The sequence below is a fragment of the Saccoglossus kowalevskii genome, chromosome 15 (assembly GCF_978046115.1).
Source record: "Saccoglossus kowalevskii chromosome 15, keSacKowa6.1, whole genome shotgun sequence".
NCBI lineage: Eukaryota > Metazoa > Hemichordata > Enteropneusta > Harrimaniidae > Saccoglossus > Saccoglossus kowalevskii.
In genome coordinates this window covers 21,240,966-21,259,498 of record NC_140655.1, presented here as the reverse complement: position 1 = coordinate 21,259,498, position 18,533 = coordinate 21,240,966, and the positions used below count along the sequence as shown (strand labels likewise).

The following is an 18,533-nucleotide window of genomic DNA, read 5'->3' as shown; positions in this document are numbered from 1 at the left end:
TTATCATGAAAATAAACTTTATTACATGTGTCACAAAACATGTACAAATAAAGAGAATTTTTGAATGTTTTGATTGACTGACACTGTCGTCATATCTTCAAAGAAAAACTCGTCTTCAAAGTAAAACAACGCACTCACACGTGATTATATTTATGCTATTCCAGACACACTTAACATATTGAATATGTTGGCAAAGATAAAAACCACAATGGACAAGTTTAAAGTTTATATTAACACAAACAACATTTTTTAAAGAATAATTCATTCCCTTACAGACCCTTTGTAGAGAATATCTGCAATTCGTTTGTCGTAGCACACAGTGAAAATAAAATATGGTTTCTACAGCTTGCAGTCGAAAACAGTAGAACAATCATCAAAACAAACTTCCCTGCAAAATTAATGGAAAGTCCAACAATATAATCATACAACCTACAATTCTTCGTTAAATCCAATATTTCCCTATATCACAAGTTCTGAACGTAAATTACCTATAATTATGAAGCATAGTTAACCATTATGAGTTTAGTTTACATAAAATCCCCATATTAAAGTCGTCGAGCAGTAATGGACGTGGAAAGGCGCCACCTATGGTAATATCATTCCCAGTGTTTGATCTTTGAACTCTACAAAGCCGGAAATACCGAAAGATGTCAACATTTTCGCTACAGATTCAAATCAGTACAGGCGACTGTTTGAATGTTGATGTCAGCGACACATGGACGATAAGGAAATTGAAAACAGAAATCAATAAACAGGTTAAAGAAGATACGACGTCGGCTCCAGATCCAAACCGCAGCGATGATCATGATGGCGCTGCAGTGTGGCCGAATCTCCGATTGGTACTGTCTGGTCGTGAGCTTCACGATGAATTTACTATCCAGGTACAGTTCGGATACTTTTAAGAAGACCTAAAATAAGATCGTCAACACACCAGTTACGTCTTGTTTATCGCATACAACCATTACATGCGTCCTTATGACTTTCAGTGCGACTTGCATTTGCTATTGTAACATCCCTGTGTTCCGACACCTTTGAACAAATCGGCTATGGACAGTTGTGATTATTCGATCCAACTCGCACCAAAACCAACTCGCACCAGACCAACTCGCACCAATGCTAACTCGCACCAATGCCAACTCGCACCAAACCAACTTGCACCACGATCATATTTCTAAGCATTTGTGTGGTTCGCTTTGTCCCTTTGTTGCTAGGGACGTTTCTTGGATAATAAAAAATTACCCAAAATAAGGGTCTGCTTAGTTAATCAGCGGCAACCGGTACAACTGCCTATGAGTGGGAGGCGAACGTACCGGCGACTGACTAACCATGCCGACCCTACTGTAGGTCATTTTTAAACTCAAAGAAAACGAACTGGCGATTTCCGGTAAAGAACTGCATTTATATCGAATTAATCACGATCAAAAGTGAAACTGACTGAAACCCGACAAGAAGTCCGCCATCGGGGCGCTGATGGAGTGTGTGGTGTGGGGGTCGACGACAGACTGTAATACATTCAAAAACTAGTAACATGTTTTTTCAATGTATGTGTCTTAACGGGCGAAATAATATACGATAGAAATTACATAACATCGGAGTTCTTGAAATTATTAACGGCGAAATAATATACGATAGAAATTACATGACATTGAAGTTCTTGAAATTATTAACGGCGAAATAATATACGATAGAAATTACATAACATCGGAATTCTTGAAATTATTAACGGCGAAATAATATACGATACAAATTACATAACATCGGAGTTCTTGAAATTATTAACGGCGAAATAATATACGATAGAAATTACATAACATCGGAGTTCTTGAAATTATTAACAGCGAAATAATATACGATAGAAATTACACAACATCGGAGTTCTTGAAATTATTAACGGCGAAATAATATACGATCGAAATTACATAACATCGGAGTTCTTGAAATTATTAACGGCGAAATAATATACGATAGAAATTACATAACATCGGAGTTCTTGAAATTATTAACGGCGAAATAATATACGATAGAAATTACATAACATTGGAGTGCTTGAAATTATTAACGGCGAAATAATATACGATAGAAATTACACAACATCGGAGTTTATATATATATATTTACACATAGAACAATGACTTACGTTGTATATAGTTCTGAACGCATCTCATTATCACGGCGGCAAGAGCAATTACTCACAGGTTACACGGTAGTTTAGATTTCCTACTCTGCTTGTAGTATACAAGTGTATGAAAACGGAGTAAATTCTATGATACAACATTCATGATTTCTAGACAGTTTCATATTCGTCGATAAGCTGTCCAAAGCTTCACGTTTGTCCACCCAATCGGCCTCATGCCGATCATAAAAAATACAAAATAAGCTTACCGGTAGTCTATGCAACGCTGTATAATAATAATTGCGTATCCCTATTGTGATTTTGACTAAAATGCAATACAGATGTGGATAGAAACAAACAATTAAAATGAGAATAAAAATACACACAATCAAACAAGCAAATATTTTATTTGAGTTAAATTTCAAACAAGTTGCGTGAGTTGTGTCCTCTGCAGTGCTCCAAACCCAACACACGCCTGACAGAACAATGTAGTTTTTCACTTCCCCTGATGATTTTTTGTCGGTACCAATCAAATTGCAGGAACGTCAGATAGTGACAGCCATCAAAGAAAACCATTCACAGTAGAGTTTATTTGTTTGTTTATATAATGTGTGATAGAGTGCTAGAAAATTTCCACCAAATGTTTATCATCTTCAAGTTGTTGAAAACAGTTCATGATTTTTGCCGACAATGCAAACACAGCTTTGTCTCAAGTTTTAAGTGGTATTCACATATCAAGTACCTTAATTTCATGATTGATGGTGTTACCATGACCACCAAAATGAATATTCATTGAACTCATTGCAAAAAGGCGTGAACTTTGCAAATTCGAAGTATTGATCTTGCAGACGAGACGTACACTATTCTGACAGTAAGGTCTGATGCCGTTCGGCTGGTGAGGGCGCCACTCACGCTTGAAAATTGCTCCAAAATTGAACTTGGTTGATAATTTATAGCGATTGATAAGACTTCAAAATCTGAAGATGACGTATTTTCTATTAGTTCTATCCGAAATTGTCACCAAGCTAGATGATTTTGATTTCCAACTGTGATCCCGCCCCGAAACTTAATAAACTAGCTTAAATGTCTAACTAAATCAAGATCCATAACTGTGAGCACTGTTCATAGTGATTGCGAGTGTTGATTAACTGATCAAAACAGGGAAACACTGGAACAAGTACAAGTACATGTACTAACACAAATTATTATTGCCAAAAATGGTAATTTATTGTGCATTTTGCGCATCATTGCAGCATAGCATTCAAATCAAACTTGAGACATCACCTCTTAAAATAGTACATTTGTAGTATAATTCAAGAAAACACGTTGGGAAAATTGGAAATTTACATAGCAACGTGATAAAAACATCGATTTTGTAGCACATTTTTCATGTAAGCATGATATAATGAGGTCACTAACAGTACATTCAGATATTTTGTACCAAATATGATACTTCTCTGTGTAAAATTTGCATATTTGGGGCAGATAAATAACCTTACTTATGCTTGGGTATTTTCTCTCGCTAAATACCCTAATTTATACCCTCCATGTATGCTCTCAATCAGTACATCGGTCAATACGATCTTGGTACTGCGTTTGTGCATACTTTGCCCTATTTTCATGGTAGCCACATATACCTGGCTAAAATTTGAGGAACTTGCAGTCCCATCTAGTAATCTATATATATTCTTGTATCATTACAGGAATGCAATCTCCGGCAACATAGCATCATACATGCAATTATTACTGTTAAAAATGACAAAGGGATAGAAAAGCCATCAAGAAAAAGTTACACCAGTCTAGAATCCTCTATTTCAGATCACAGACCGCATTTTTATGTCTTCTGCAAAATGTGTGCCGATGTCAGACTTGGAAAGTTACGTGTCTGTTGTCAGCAATGCCAGGCTGCGACATTCATTGTTGAACAGGTAAGAATGAAGCTGGTGAAGCTGAAGTGAAAGTAAAGCTTAATGCATAGACCATTTTCCCCGGAAGTAGCAAGACTGGGTTGCAAATAGTAAATAGTTTATTGAAACACTTAAAATTCCTCAGAAGGAATTAAAATGATTAAACTAACTGCTAAAACACGTATTCAAAACATACCAATTTTACAAAAATTACTATCTAAAGCATGTGCATGACATCATAATGGGAGACAGCGCCCTCAGTGTTTAACATTGAGTGATATTTTGAACTCGCAGTAACATGCAGGTGGGCATGTTATGTCAGTTTATATGCATTTTATTTCAGTTTATTTTAGATATTATAGTTTTGTTATGTATGGTAATATATGAAAAACTAAAATACACTTTTTTTAAATCTTGTGTTTTGATTGTTACTGCAAAATAGTAAAACTCTGAATATATTTCTAGGACCCGACCTGCTGGGATGATGTGCTCCGACCAATGAGAATTCATGGTACATGCCAGTCAGATGGTTGTCATGGAAATACAGCCGTGAGTAAAAATGTGTTACGAAAAATGGGATGTCATTTAATTTTTAGAGGAGATATCTCAGAACCAATCTCTACTTGTGGGTCTACTAGTATTCAAACTACCAATTTTCTTTCAAAGATGTTTTTACACATTAAATTTGTTTTATGTAAGTCATAATATATGCTGGAGCAATTTTTATTTGCATCAGAAATCTTTTTCTTCAATGTTTAAATGTTTGATCCATGCTTTGTGGGTTCAAACCATGAAATAATCTGACCAAGCTGTGTGCTTTCATCCCTGCTAACTAACCATTTTTCTAATAAATATAGCATTTCATAAAATAGTGATATCACCACAGATTGTCTCAGATTTATTATTTATTTATTTAATTGCCGGTAGTCTTTATTGCAAGATTACATACAAGTGCAACAATCCCATATATTAACAATAACAAGGCTAGATTGTGCTACCTGATGACTGATTATTATGTCTGTTCATTTACAGGAGTTTTATTTCAAATGTGCCTCTCACAAGACATCGCTAATGGAACGAGCTGCGGTTTTGTACTTAATTAAGACGAATACACAACATGTTTCCTGTATAACTTGTACAGATACAAGGTACTATATATTCTCTTTTCTGTCTCTCTTTGTCAGTACAGTGCTTAGTATTTCCTGAAGTTCTTTGAAAATTGTAATGATGTAAATCTGAAAGTGCTGTACAATTATTAGCATGGGTTATTGTTTGTTATTCCGCTGTTAGCTGTAGATATACAGTACAGTAAATCAAAGATTGCTAAAGATGCAAATTTAACAAAAGAATGTATTGTTTACTTCATATACCTGTGAAATTAAAACCTACCGTGTAAATTGCAACATGAAATCCATTAATAGTAAATACAGTTAATATATAATATATATATCAAGGAATTTAAGAAAACAAAATCTGAAATTCTGAAGTTAGATTTGTCACTCTTGTGTTATAAATCCATATACAACATTTTGTCAGATATTTATCTTCTGTAAAATGTCATTGTCAATTTTTTTGGCTCCCATTTATGGAGCACACATGGTGGCTAATGTCCTACTTATGTGTGTCTGTATTGATGTGTGTGTGTCAAATCTTGTTTCACCAATATCTCATCAATTACCAGGTAAATTGGGATTCAATTTGATACTCGGATACGAAGTCCGAAAACAGGGACTTATAATTCGGTCTCCGTCCGTTCGTCCGTGCGTCCATGCGTCCGGCTGGAGTCATATCTCAGAATCCCTTGGACCGATTCCGTTCATTCTTTGCTTGTGCCTAGTACTTTATGTGGGACATATGCACATGCAGTGGTTTAGCAATTCGATTCAAAATGGCCGACTGGCAGTCATCTTGTTTTTTGAAAATGTTGTATTTTGGACATGCTTTGTCAGTTTTCATTCAAACTTGGTGCATAGATTATACATGTTAGGATACTTGTCCATGACGATTTATTTCACAATTGGATCAAAGATGGCCGACTGGCAGCCATCTTGTTTTTTGAAAATGTTGTATTTTGGACATGCTCAGTTTTCATTCAAATTTAGTACATAGATCATACATGTTAGGATACATGTCCCCGGCCGTCTGTGAGTTCCTGAGTCTGTCCGTCCGTCCATCCGCGTGTCCGTTCGTCCGTGCGTCAGTCTGTCCAGAGTTATATTTCAGAATCCTGTGGACCGATTCCGTTCATTCTTTGCATGTGCCTAGTACCTTATGTGGGACATATGCACAACAACAACCCCTCCGCTTTAATATGACAGGCACAAAGAGAACTTTCAAAAATTTAACGGGGACTGTGTCATTTTCAATGACTTGTCAATTCTAGATCTGGTAATATTTTGGTACAAATGTGTGCATATAAATTAGGTAATTTGTGTAATAATTAACTACTTTCAGAATGTTAATATCCTAGTAACAGTTTAATTGCTCAAATGGGCTAAACATTATATGATATATTGTTGAATGTCTAACGTTATTTTGTAATTAAACTGCATAAGTTAATTAGCTGATTTGCATATTAAATATCTGAATCATTTTTGAAACAACCTATAAAGCATCAAAGAATGTCTTAATACAGGCAAGGCTTATATAAGTTCTATTATATTTTTTGTAGTGATCCAGTGTTGATATTTCCATGCCAACAAAGCCATGCAATATGCATACCATGTTTTACCAGTTATTCTTCAACAAAACTTAACGAGCGACAGTTTATACAGACACCACAGTATGGGTACACAATTGGATGTGTCGGTAAGATCATATAATGTTATATTCTGGTCTATGCTGATATACTCAAATATATTGATTTGAAAATATAGTGTGTGAGATGCTTAAATCAAGCAATATTACATCTGATTAAATCCAGATAATGGAATCTGCACCCGTTCTTTTTGAACAATTGAGAACAAAAAATTTCAACATTTCTCATATGTTTACATGCTCCTATATGTGATGCATCCCATTTGTTGCATTGTACCATTTTAATAAAAGTTGCAGCTTCCAATTAAGATTTTACAATAATATGTGATTGTTAATGAGCTAATTTGCATACTTATTAACTATTTCAGTATGTTTTGTTTGACATAGTGAACACAAATTTTAATTAGTCCCCCTGTCCATGCATCCATGCGTGCATGCAGACCTGTATCTTAGACATACCTGGACCAATCACAATCCAACTGCACACATGCATCATACATAATATTATACATTTGCACATCAATTTGTTTCACGATCTGATTCAAGATGGCCGGGTGACGGCCATTTTTGTGCTAAAAAATCATCAAAATCAAGCATTTATGGATGGATTTTGTTTAAACTTGGTACATACATTGGACATTATGGGACCTTGATGCACCTCATTTTATTTTTCAGATTGGATTGAAAATGACCGACGGGTGGCCATTTTGTTTTAATGAATGCAGTTCTAGTGCCATATCTCTGCCATGATTTTACTGATTACGTTCAAATTTTATAAATTCATTATACATTATGTTATACATATTCAAAATGATCGACTGGTGGCCATTTTGTTTTAATTAATGCTGTTCCAGAGCAATATTTCTCAATATAGACAAGTACTCGTCTGACGATCAGATACAAGATGTCAATCATTTTAATGTTAGAAATTCATCATACCCCCCGGTAATCAAGTATCATCTTCTGGATCCATACTTCTGACATGTCTATGTTCTAACTATATTACTACAAACAAAACTATATATCTTAAATTTGATAACTAACAGGGACTGTGCCATGCATGGCTTGTTTTTATTATTTTTTTAAACTAATTAAATCTATACATATTCAGCAATTGTATTGACTCAACATTTTCCAACATGCTGAAAAAAAGTATACGCAATGAAGTGTGTGTGAAAGCAATATTTTAAATCCCGTATTGCCTGTTAGTCACTGTTCCTTGACATATTATTTTGAACATAACAATATTAAGTTTATTTTGCTTTTGTTTTCAGCTGGATGTGAAAACTCTTTTATCCAAGAAATTCATCATTTCAGGTTAATGGGACAACAACAGGTATGTACAGACTCATTCTTCTTCCCAACGCTTCGTACAGTTATAACACTGAAAGTTTCTCTGCCACCACACACTGCCATTTTGTAGTGCATTTATTAAAGCGAGAGGGTCGTCACCTGCGCATATGCGGGAATTCAGTTCTAAGCGATGATAGCAACTCACGCTAAAAATGTAAAGGCTCATGGGTAGACACTTGTTTGTAAACAATGACATGCTTCGGCAATCTGAGGCATGCGCAGGTGACGACTTCATCGCTTTAAGCATATTCTTGTGTCATGTTTTTGTCGTGTTATGGTGAAATAGTTATAATTTACAAAGAAATAATTACAACAAATAATAATATAAACACTTTGTGGACAGCTATCTTATCTTACTGCCACCCATTTATGCTATGGAACTTAAAAAAAATAGATTCCCACATTCTGAGAACAGCCAGATTCTGCAAACATCCTGTATGCTTTCGTCGGGTTTAAAAATCTGACATCACCATGGCAATTCACTACAAGCATAAGATCTCATGGTGGCAGAGATACATATACAAATATAATGATTACACATTGTATATTTGGGATTTTATAAATGCCTAAACTCTTTATAACTCTCGGACAACTATACAAATGAGCAAATACTTAATGGTTGTTACCATGGTAACATTTTTTGCTCTGTTAAACCCAGTTGATTCTTTCGTATCAACTTTCAGTTTGGTTGTCTGTGAGTGTTTGTCAGTGTTTATTTTTCGTCAATAACTCAATTCCCAAGTCTTTGGTCTATGCTTATCTCCATAGTATGAAAAATATCACAGGTTTGCCACAGAGGAATGCTTATTGCAAAGTGGTGATGTCTTGTGTCCTAATGCTGGATGTGGTGAAGGATTGTCCATACCTGATATGCAAATAAGGAAAATACATTGTAAAACATGCAAGGTATTCGTTTACATACATTTAATCTAATGTCTCTACTAGAACACTGATGGGTATTTTTCATAAATTCAAGATTTGTTTTTAGCTCCGCTGTCGGTTTTGTCGAGCGGAGCTTATCATACAAGTGATTGTCCACCATCGTCTGTGTCAATGTTTTACTTTTTGGCTTCTTCTTGAAAACTACAAGCCTGATTGCTTTGATACTCGACGTATATGTACCTTGGGTAGACCTCTCAAAGATTTGTTCATTTTGTGATGATATCTTTGATGAGTATTTTTGTATTTTTTGGTAAAAAGTTATATTTTAGATTTCTTGTTGATTCCTTAAAATAATGAATATAAAAATGAGTTCACAAGCTTCTATTAGAGTACCGGTAAATATGGCATAATTGCATAATTAAGTTTATTTCATAACATCTACTTTCCTTTGATTATCATTTAATTATTATTTACTCTTAACAGTTTTTATTCTGTAGACATTGTTTACTAGAATACCATTCAGGGGAGTGTTATCAGCAATTGGAAAATCCATCAGGGGGTGCCACAGCTGGAGACCTCATTGATCCTGTTCAGGCTGAGAGAGCAAGATGGGAAAGGGAAGCAAGGGAAACGATAAGAAAAACCACCAAACCATGCCCTAAGTGTAAAGTCCCTGTTGAAAGGAATAGTAAGTGTTAGTGTACAATAACTTTCATCGCATTTTTCCAATGTAGAATATCCTTACAATGTATTTATAAAATGAACATTGCCATTTAATTGGTTATATTAATAATGATTTTAATGTCAATCAAATGAGTAGTATCATCACATTCATGTGAAGCAACATTTGAATTTGAGCTGGTAATTTTTACTAATTATAAAAACTTTCCTGCTATTGGTCGACATAGAGATTGTGCATGTACCAATTTTCAGCTTCCTTGACAGACCAAGATGCTATATTCAATATAGTTAAAATAATTTTGCACCATTATTTTTTTAGTCCTATTTTACATATTGAGCTGATTATTTGGATTTGTCCTATCATGCCTGTTCTATTTGATATGGCTTATTGGATATCCATCAACAATGGGCAATTGGTCGATGCACTCAACAGAAAATTGTCATGTCATTTCCAAAGATACCAAAACATAGCTCATTTGATGACAATACTTCTTTTTTCGAATAACTGTTTAGAATTTGGTGAATATTAATTTTTGCTATATACTAATAATTAATACTGACATTCCTAACTTCATTTAGATTATGCACAGGATTGGTTTCATCAATAAAACAGTTCTCAAAATATAAAAATAAAAATAAAATGAGTAAAAAAATTGCTGATAGAATTACTTCTGTCGAAGTTAGTAAAATGTCACCAATGTGGTAAAATCGTAAATATATTGATATCAGCAAATGTGCTTAGTGGTGGCTATAAATTGTTGGTAAATTGTATTCAGGGAAAGATATTCCAACATGCAAATGAATACAGAAATAAACGTCCTTGGACGTATTCATAGTGTTTACAATTCTGATATATTTAAGATAACAAAAGCTGCAAAACGAATACTGGTAAGTAGAATTGGTAAAATATTCAACGTATTATTGGTTTTGTTCAATTGTATAAATATGTTTATTAGAGGTTGTCTTTCCTTCTAAATATCCACCATTCATAAGCATAAATCTCATTTTAATGGATTTCATTCTTGTTCTGTTTAACCATACATCAGGTGGTTGTATGCATATGGCATGTCCACGTCCCAACTGCAATTTTGAATGGTGCTGGATTTGTCAGAAAGAATGGAATCTTAACTGTACTGCTGATCACTGGTTTGGATAAATAGATGAGCTTTTAATGATGAAAGTTATTTTATAACCTTTGTGAACGATGGTTAAAACCATCATGCATACAGGCTAGTGTGAAGACATCAATGTACTCTGGGACGTAATATCAACACCTTGCTTGTTTGAGCACTAGCCTTGACTTAGAATTAAAGAAATTACTGAAATTTTTCTAGATTACACTCGGTAATAAATAATTGTAGTAAATTATAATTTTTGCATACTTATTTTGATAAAAAATAAAATGTTGAAATGTTCAACTAATTTTGGTAATCTGTGTTTTATTGCCTGTAATGAAAAAAAAAACGCATGTGAGATTAAAATGTGATCTTGAACTTTTTTACTACAACTCATTTTACCTTTTAAGTTTCAAACTCCATTTCTTACATCTTCCATTGTCTAAAATCTATTGAAAAAGGCAACCAACTGCTGATCTCTTCGGACATATTTTACAACAATTGCTCGACTTGTATAGCTTACATGTATATAACGTTTTTCGACTACAAGTCTTTTAGACCAAAACCTTGCTGCCTAGTTTATATGTCTATTCATTCATCTATTTTTTCGGCTTTGTAACCAAGACGTTTGTCTTTTCAGTCGATAGTTACAACTTTCAAATCAACTGAATTTCCAATGAAATTTCCACCACATTTTAACGACTTTGTAGTCAACATTTACGAGTTTCCAGCAACATTTCCTACTTTCCGTCCAACTTTTTCGATTTTCTCTGCCATTTGAACGACTTTCCAATTAATTAACTTTTGACCCCCACTTTAACATCATTCCTCACAACTACATTCCAGTCTACAATCGACCAGTTCGACTTTCCAAATAGACCATTTTCCGTTCACTGCGAGAATCACGCATTATGCGTGAAATCGAACGTAAAACAGGACAAACAAAGGTCATAACGTCGTAGACGCGTCAAACATCGCGTGGGATTCGACAAACGCGAAAGTATTTCGGGGACATTTCCATGCTTAATAATGTGCTGTCCACATTTGATAGGCAATTTCGATTAAGTAAGGGTATTCGGAAGCAATATTTCTCTGTTGAAGATCGGCCGGTCAATGTAAGCTACGAAATAAAGAAATTCTAGTTCAAAATCAAATCGTTCGATTTTTGCGGCAGACGTTCGACGCGCGTCTTTCATGCATCTCGCGAGATCTCGCAATTGTACGGAAAATCACCCATTCCCAGGAATTTGTTTCCACTTTGCACCCAAATTTTAACGACTCTCCAGACAACAATTATGACTTTCAAACAAAACGTTTTTTATTTTATTTTCAACTTGTCCGACTTCGAACTTTTTGCTTTTTCTTGCATCTTTTTTCGACTTTCCCATGCAACTTCTACAAATTGTTACCTGACTGCTGAGACCATCTAGACAACCTTTACGATTACCGGCTATTTCGTAGTTTTTCTACACCCCGCGCAGCTTTACGATTTTTTCGATTTTCAGTCAACACGAGTTTACAATTGCCATTTTAGGCCCCCAAATTTCATTGGAAAAATATGACCTCCACCGAACGTTTACAACCTTACGACTTTGCTCTTCCGACTTTTCTAAGTTTTAAGATTGTCGGTGATGTTTTTAATTTTATTTAATAACAATTTCAGGCAACTCTTTCTACCTTTGATCTAACATTTACACATTTCTACCCACATTTTAAAACTTTTCAGCCAACTGATTTTCAGGTATTTTTTGCGATGTTCCAGCAAACATTTATGACTATCTAGAAGCATTTAGTGACATGAATTCCAACCTTTCACGAAAATGTTGAGACACCCAAAAACATGTATGAATACCCAGTTTTATAAACAGTCAGATCATCTGTTATACATTTCCACCGAAATTACAAGTCTTTCCAAGCAATATTCATGACTTTCAAACTAACTTAGTTTTTACGACTTGCAACCAATTTAAAGATTTTGCGAGAAGTATTCACGCCGGCCCACACAATGTTTCCGACTTGCAAACGAACCTTTTTTGACTTTCTCGGCAATCTTCCCAACATCCCCAACAATACAGACGTAATTCACCCACATGGATATTTATCTGATTTCTGGCATACATTTCATATTTTCATTACTTTTAACACAAGTTTTACTTCAATACATTTCATTCATATCTATGTTAATTGCATTACACTTGTGTTTTGGGGTTATACATGAAAACACGATTATACACGAAGTGTTTTGTTACTTGTATTCCCCATTTATTTATTGTTACAGTAATTGTACATATATATGCATATAATTATCCGTATGCCAAACCTATATTTCTGTTAACGTGCCAATCCCACTGAAATGAGAAACAATATAATATATCATAAACATTTGGTAATAGCAAGCCAGTTGCTGACAAACTCGAAAATGTTATCACATGTACCCTCGAGCCCCAATTATTCAGCATGCAGCCATAACTGCTATGAACATCAGTGTTAACTATCATCCGTAGTTTTTAATAAAACACGTGTTCAATACATTAAATATCCATATGTCTTTGTGCATGGGGTATATATTTCTTGAATCTTAACAGGTTAAAGGGATGAAGCATGCACACATGCAACTATTGTAGTGATTATCAGCCGTTATACAAATCCTGTGTCTTCTCTTTATTCATTACAACTGTGAATACAAATAACGTTACCAGATTAGCATTTGAGAACACACATTCTATATAGGATTAAATGTACGCGTGTTAAAGGGATCTTTGTATCGATGGACTTTGCTATGAATCGAACAGTGATATTGAATGCATTGATCGTGATAACACGTTTCTCGCGGATGTGGAACTTGTTGAAGATATAAATTAAGTTCTCTGTAATATTGTTTTCAGTCTAGAAGTTTACGTACCTTCCAGGCACCAGCCAACTGTTTCCAAATTCTTCAATAGTTTGAGCCATTGTGCCATCAGGTTTAATAAAATCATCAGTGTCATCATTGTCATCGTCCCCTAATAAACCACACACTTTTCCAGACATCTTGGACGAAATCGAAACATGGAGATTCCTGTCACCGTCCCATACTACTTCCAAACTTTGCATCACCTTCACCCTGACCTCAATGTCCGTAGTGAATATCACAAGGTTAGAGCTGAGGTTCATGTATTTGTTGCTGGAAATAACACCATTAACCTAATACACGCACAAACATGATATACGAAGATCATATTAAGAAATAGTTCAACATTTTAAATAACCTCCACAAACTACTTATCACAGTTTAATTAAGGACTTCGCCCATACATGTAACTGAAAGAAGCACAGTGAATTGTAGATACATTTTCAGAGATTACAAATCGATGTGTTGTAAACTGTGACAATTGTAATACGGGAATATATTTGTTGATTGATGTTTTCAGACTGAATTTCAGACTTTAAGAGAATTTGTTCTGGCCAGTCGAAATATAAATATTTGCTTTTAAAACTTACTATTCAAAGAAAATGTGTTTACGTCATAGTTAGGAGCAGATTAAACTGGTACAAATGCTAATGTGTAAAATGTTAACTGAAAAGTAAATGCAATAATAGAATTGTTTGCGATGGTCATACACTTCGAACTCGCTTTAATAAACGTTTTAATACATTTTACATATATTCTGAGATGAAACAAATTACTCCATATGTTGATTCGGCACTGTGGTTGACTGAAAGTGAAATTAATTGGCTTATTTTAGTAGTGAGGTATTGTACAACAAAATCAGCAAAGTATTAAGGTATTCATTTGGGCAAATAAGAAATTTGGAATTACAAAAACAGCGTTAAGACTTACCAGAACCTCTCTGCCTTGAAGCAGTTTTACATAGTCATTTCCGACCAAAATATTAGCACCATGAACAACTGCATAATGCCTACCATGACGCATTTTGGTAGAACGGTGTTTAGCAATTATTACAAAATCTGGATTTTTATGTATACAGTCTTGCACAAGAACATATGAACAATTGCCCTGGAAATCATACTTCAGTCCATCAAATGTTCGTATATGGGGATCCCTTACATCAGAGCCATCTGAGAAAAAGATATATACAGACGAAATGAAATTGGTAAACAAAGAGAATTGACAGGGACCAATGTCTTTTCTCTTTGTGCATGTGTAACCTACTTGCAAATATTTGAAACAATTTATTAAAGATGCGGAGTAAATATGGAATGTGGGTACAAAATATGACAGTCCAATCTGTATAAGACAGAGGGAAACGTGAATCAAAAGGACGATTTGTTGCAGAGAAGATGAACTGAAAAGTACAAGGTATATATGTGTGCGAGTTTTACTGATTAAATAAGACGTTACATAGATTTTGAACCACGCAAATCCAAAAATTATTCTGCTTTGGTCAAACAAATTTTACATGTGTGTTGTTCTTGTTTAGACATATTTGGATGATACATAGTCAGAGGCTGATGAGTGTTAGTTCAAAGACATTGACACTTTTATTTTGTCGTATTTCTTTTGCCCAAGGAAATTTTGTCTCTAGCCTCGATCTTCTTCCGGTTTGTTGCTCTTAACACATTATGAGCGAGCACGCAAATGATACCTGCGCAAAAGTTATCAACTCGGGAATTTTTAATCACATACTGACCTTTTTTATAGCAACAATTGCCAGTCCATCCCGGATCACATTTACACTTAGAAGTGCACTTTTTACCCGCAACACATGTACCATGTCCGGAACATTCTGTTGTGAATTATTCAAATAGTAATTATTGTAACTTAAAATTTGCACTAAGTCAACCCTAATGAGTATTTCTTTTGTTCATTGCTGATATAATAATGGCAAAAACAGACACTCTGCATAATCCATGTGAAGAAGTTGTTCAACGTACCATATGGATATGAAGAGCAAGGTGTACAATCTGGTTCAGTACAGTTTTCGCCTTTTCTTCCACGGACACACACTGGGTATATGCCACATTTGTACTTTGGTCTACAAAAACATTCACCATCTATTATAACTTGAACTTCATCTTCCTCACATACACAATCATCATCACATTCACATCCATATCTGGTTATGTTACCGAGAGAACCATCCGGACATTTGCAGAAACAGGGGCATCCATCTTTAGTCACAATTTTGGTAGTGCCATCTGGACACGGACATTCACACTATAACATTGTAAGGAATTGGGATACATAAAATGAGAGTTGGAAATGGATAAAAATACCATGCAAGATGACATTTATGAAGTCGTGAGTTCCTTGTAACACAATGAACGACAGCTTATTGAAGCAAAATGTAAAAACAGGATCGAGACGAGACGAACCAACTCTATATGAACAGTTCCCGTTGATGATTTTTTTAAACGGTGGATACTCGCGCGTTTCGTTGTTGATTTTAGTATGACCGAATGAGAAATTTATAAATGTTCGCAAATAAATAAATAAATAAATAAATAAATAAATAAATAAATAAATAAATACTGTTATCCTTTATTTTGACTTGCATAACATTAAATCACTGGACGAGATTCAGTGCATATAAATGTACTGGACGATGGGCGGTCGACTGCTTTATGTTTTGATGAGCTCTATGTTGAGATGCTGAATTGTTCGAGTTACGGATATCGAGTAACGAACATTGAGTTACGAAACTTCAAGTTACAACAATTACTACGCCCATATTTCGGAAACCACGCCCACTTCAGTGAAACCACGCCCCAATTGTAACTCAAGGTTCAGTTAACAGAACTTCAAGTTTTGTTTTTGTTGGACTTCCACATTTAGTAACTCGAACTTGTGTTATGATTTATTTCTATGTGTCTAAAGGATCAGCCACTGAAACGACTTATAACTGTTCTAGTTTATATCTGATTTATATCATTCAACACATTTCTATAATCTGTCACCATTTAGACCTATGCGGCGCCTTGGTCAGAACTGAAATCATTGACTGAAACTATTTCTGACAGTTTGGTATGTGTATTTTATTAATATAGTAGACGATTAATCAGTAGATATTAGTGTTATGTACTTCGTGTGATTGGCTATATGAGTGGAATGGTTGGAGGCTACGCCTTAAGCTTTTAAACTCCCTCGTAATTGGTTGAGGCATGAGAAGTGAATAAAGCGAATCTTGGTCAGTCTGAGAGAGATCTCTATGGGACGAAGGCAGTCTTGGGTCAGCCTTGAGAGAGTCTTGGGGGTACTTTTTTCCTGAGGCATTCTGTCTTGGAGTCTTGGCGGACGACTGAGTCTAGAAGTTGACACGTATTCTACCTGTGTGTGTGTCTTTGCTCAGTCGAAAGATTGCGAACCCCCCCCCCGATCCCTGGTACCTAACGATTAGTTTAACAACACGATAATTAACCGATAATTAACCGCATCATACTTGAATTAACAGTGCTTGGAGAAAAATGCAAAAAACGGCACATAGTACATACAGACAGTGACTATTGACAAACCAGACATTCATGTATCTTTTTCACACGATTAACAGATGTGCATGAATCGTTAACGTTGTCTGATGTTTCCAAAGAAAACTGTGGATGTGCATCAGTTTCTGTTTAAATGAATTGCCAAGTAAGCATTTTCAATAGGCAACACTCGAATCTATTGATTCATTGTATACATTGATGCTGAAAATAAGAGTTGTTCTCAAATGTACCTGTCATTTATATAAGTGCATGTAGATGGGTTTACGAAATGTGATTTTTTTATCAGAGGAAATATGAATATACTTTTATTGTTATAATATGAACAACAGCTACAGAAATTAACTAGAAAATGAACAACCCTTTGCAGTTGGCCCATGCTATGATGCTCAGATTTTTATCTTTGATACCTGTGTGCAAAACACAATTGAGAATATGCGAAATTCTGCATATTAATTAGCATATTTATGTCTCGTATATATGCCTAATTATGGAGGTGATCTCGCAGCCCATCACAGTTTGACAGTAATACATACTAGTAATGCTCATTTTCAACCAAATGTTCTTATTAAATACGCTTCTCAATTAGACATACCTAAAGAAACTTAAATATATGAAACGTTTTCAGTATCGACCTTTTTAAAAGTCACCAAATTACTAGGGGGTCGGTTCGTAAAGGTCTGGTTCGTCTCGTCTAGTCAATTCCCGGTCTGTTATTTACACTCTCAGACTGTCGCTAATTGATAACAAGATAACAGACTCGAAAGAAAGTATTCAAATGAATTTCAAGGTACAATCCACACATGCAAATGTATATATCAAGAACATTTTACAGTTATTCCCATGCATAGAAATATTTGCAATCAATTGAATAGTTTAAAATACTTACTGGGCATGTTTTGTCGTCATTCATCTCCATGGTAGTCCCATTCTCACACTTACATGGGCATTCTGGAACAATGTTTGGGTTCTTCAACGTGCCATCTGGACATTTTTCACACTCGCATTCTCCATTTTTCTTCTACAATATGACACAAATTCCCGGTAAAATCAGATATTATTTATCTGATAATACAATAACATATATATACTATACAATTATAAAATCACTTGCGCCATCCACATATATTGCTGCTTTTGCAAATGGATAAACTATAACTTTTTTATGTAACGTATCACCCCAGTGCATTGAATATGTCTTTGATGCATTCTGAATCGTTCACAGATGTATAGTATTTAGTTTCAACAAAAATGAAACAGGATAACAACTTTTATGACGAAAACAGAACAAACATTTCCGTC

At 34.8% G+C, this 18,533-nt stretch overlaps 1 protein-coding gene across 2 annotated transcripts; it reads left to right on the top strand.

Annotated features, from left to right (window-relative positions):
* The first annotated feature begins 625 nt into the window (after nucleotides 1-625).
* LOC100368482 (E3 ubiquitin-protein ligase parkin-like) lies at nucleotides 626-11,115 on the top strand. 2 transcript variants are annotated; one of them, XM_006819158.3, is made up of 9 exons: nucleotides 626-881; nucleotides 3,817-4,041; nucleotides 4,486-4,569; nucleotides 5,053-5,168; nucleotides 6,692-6,828; nucleotides 8,052-8,113; nucleotides 8,899-9,036; nucleotides 9,496-9,700; nucleotides 10,740-11,115. In XM_006819158.3, exons 1-9 carry the CDS (start codon nucleotides 648-650, stop codon nucleotides 10,847-10,849), a joined length of 1,311 nt encoding a protein of 436 aa, XP_006819221.1. In that variant the 5' UTR covers nucleotides 626-647; the 3' UTR covers nucleotides 10,850-11,115. The 2 variants fall into 2 exon arrangements, with proteins under 2 accessions (XP_006819221.1, XP_085364471.1); XM_085508345.1 differs by lacking the exon at nucleotides 10,740-11,115 and having other exon boundaries at nucleotides 9,510-9,628.
* Nucleotides 11,116-18,533: the final 7,418 nt, after the last annotated feature.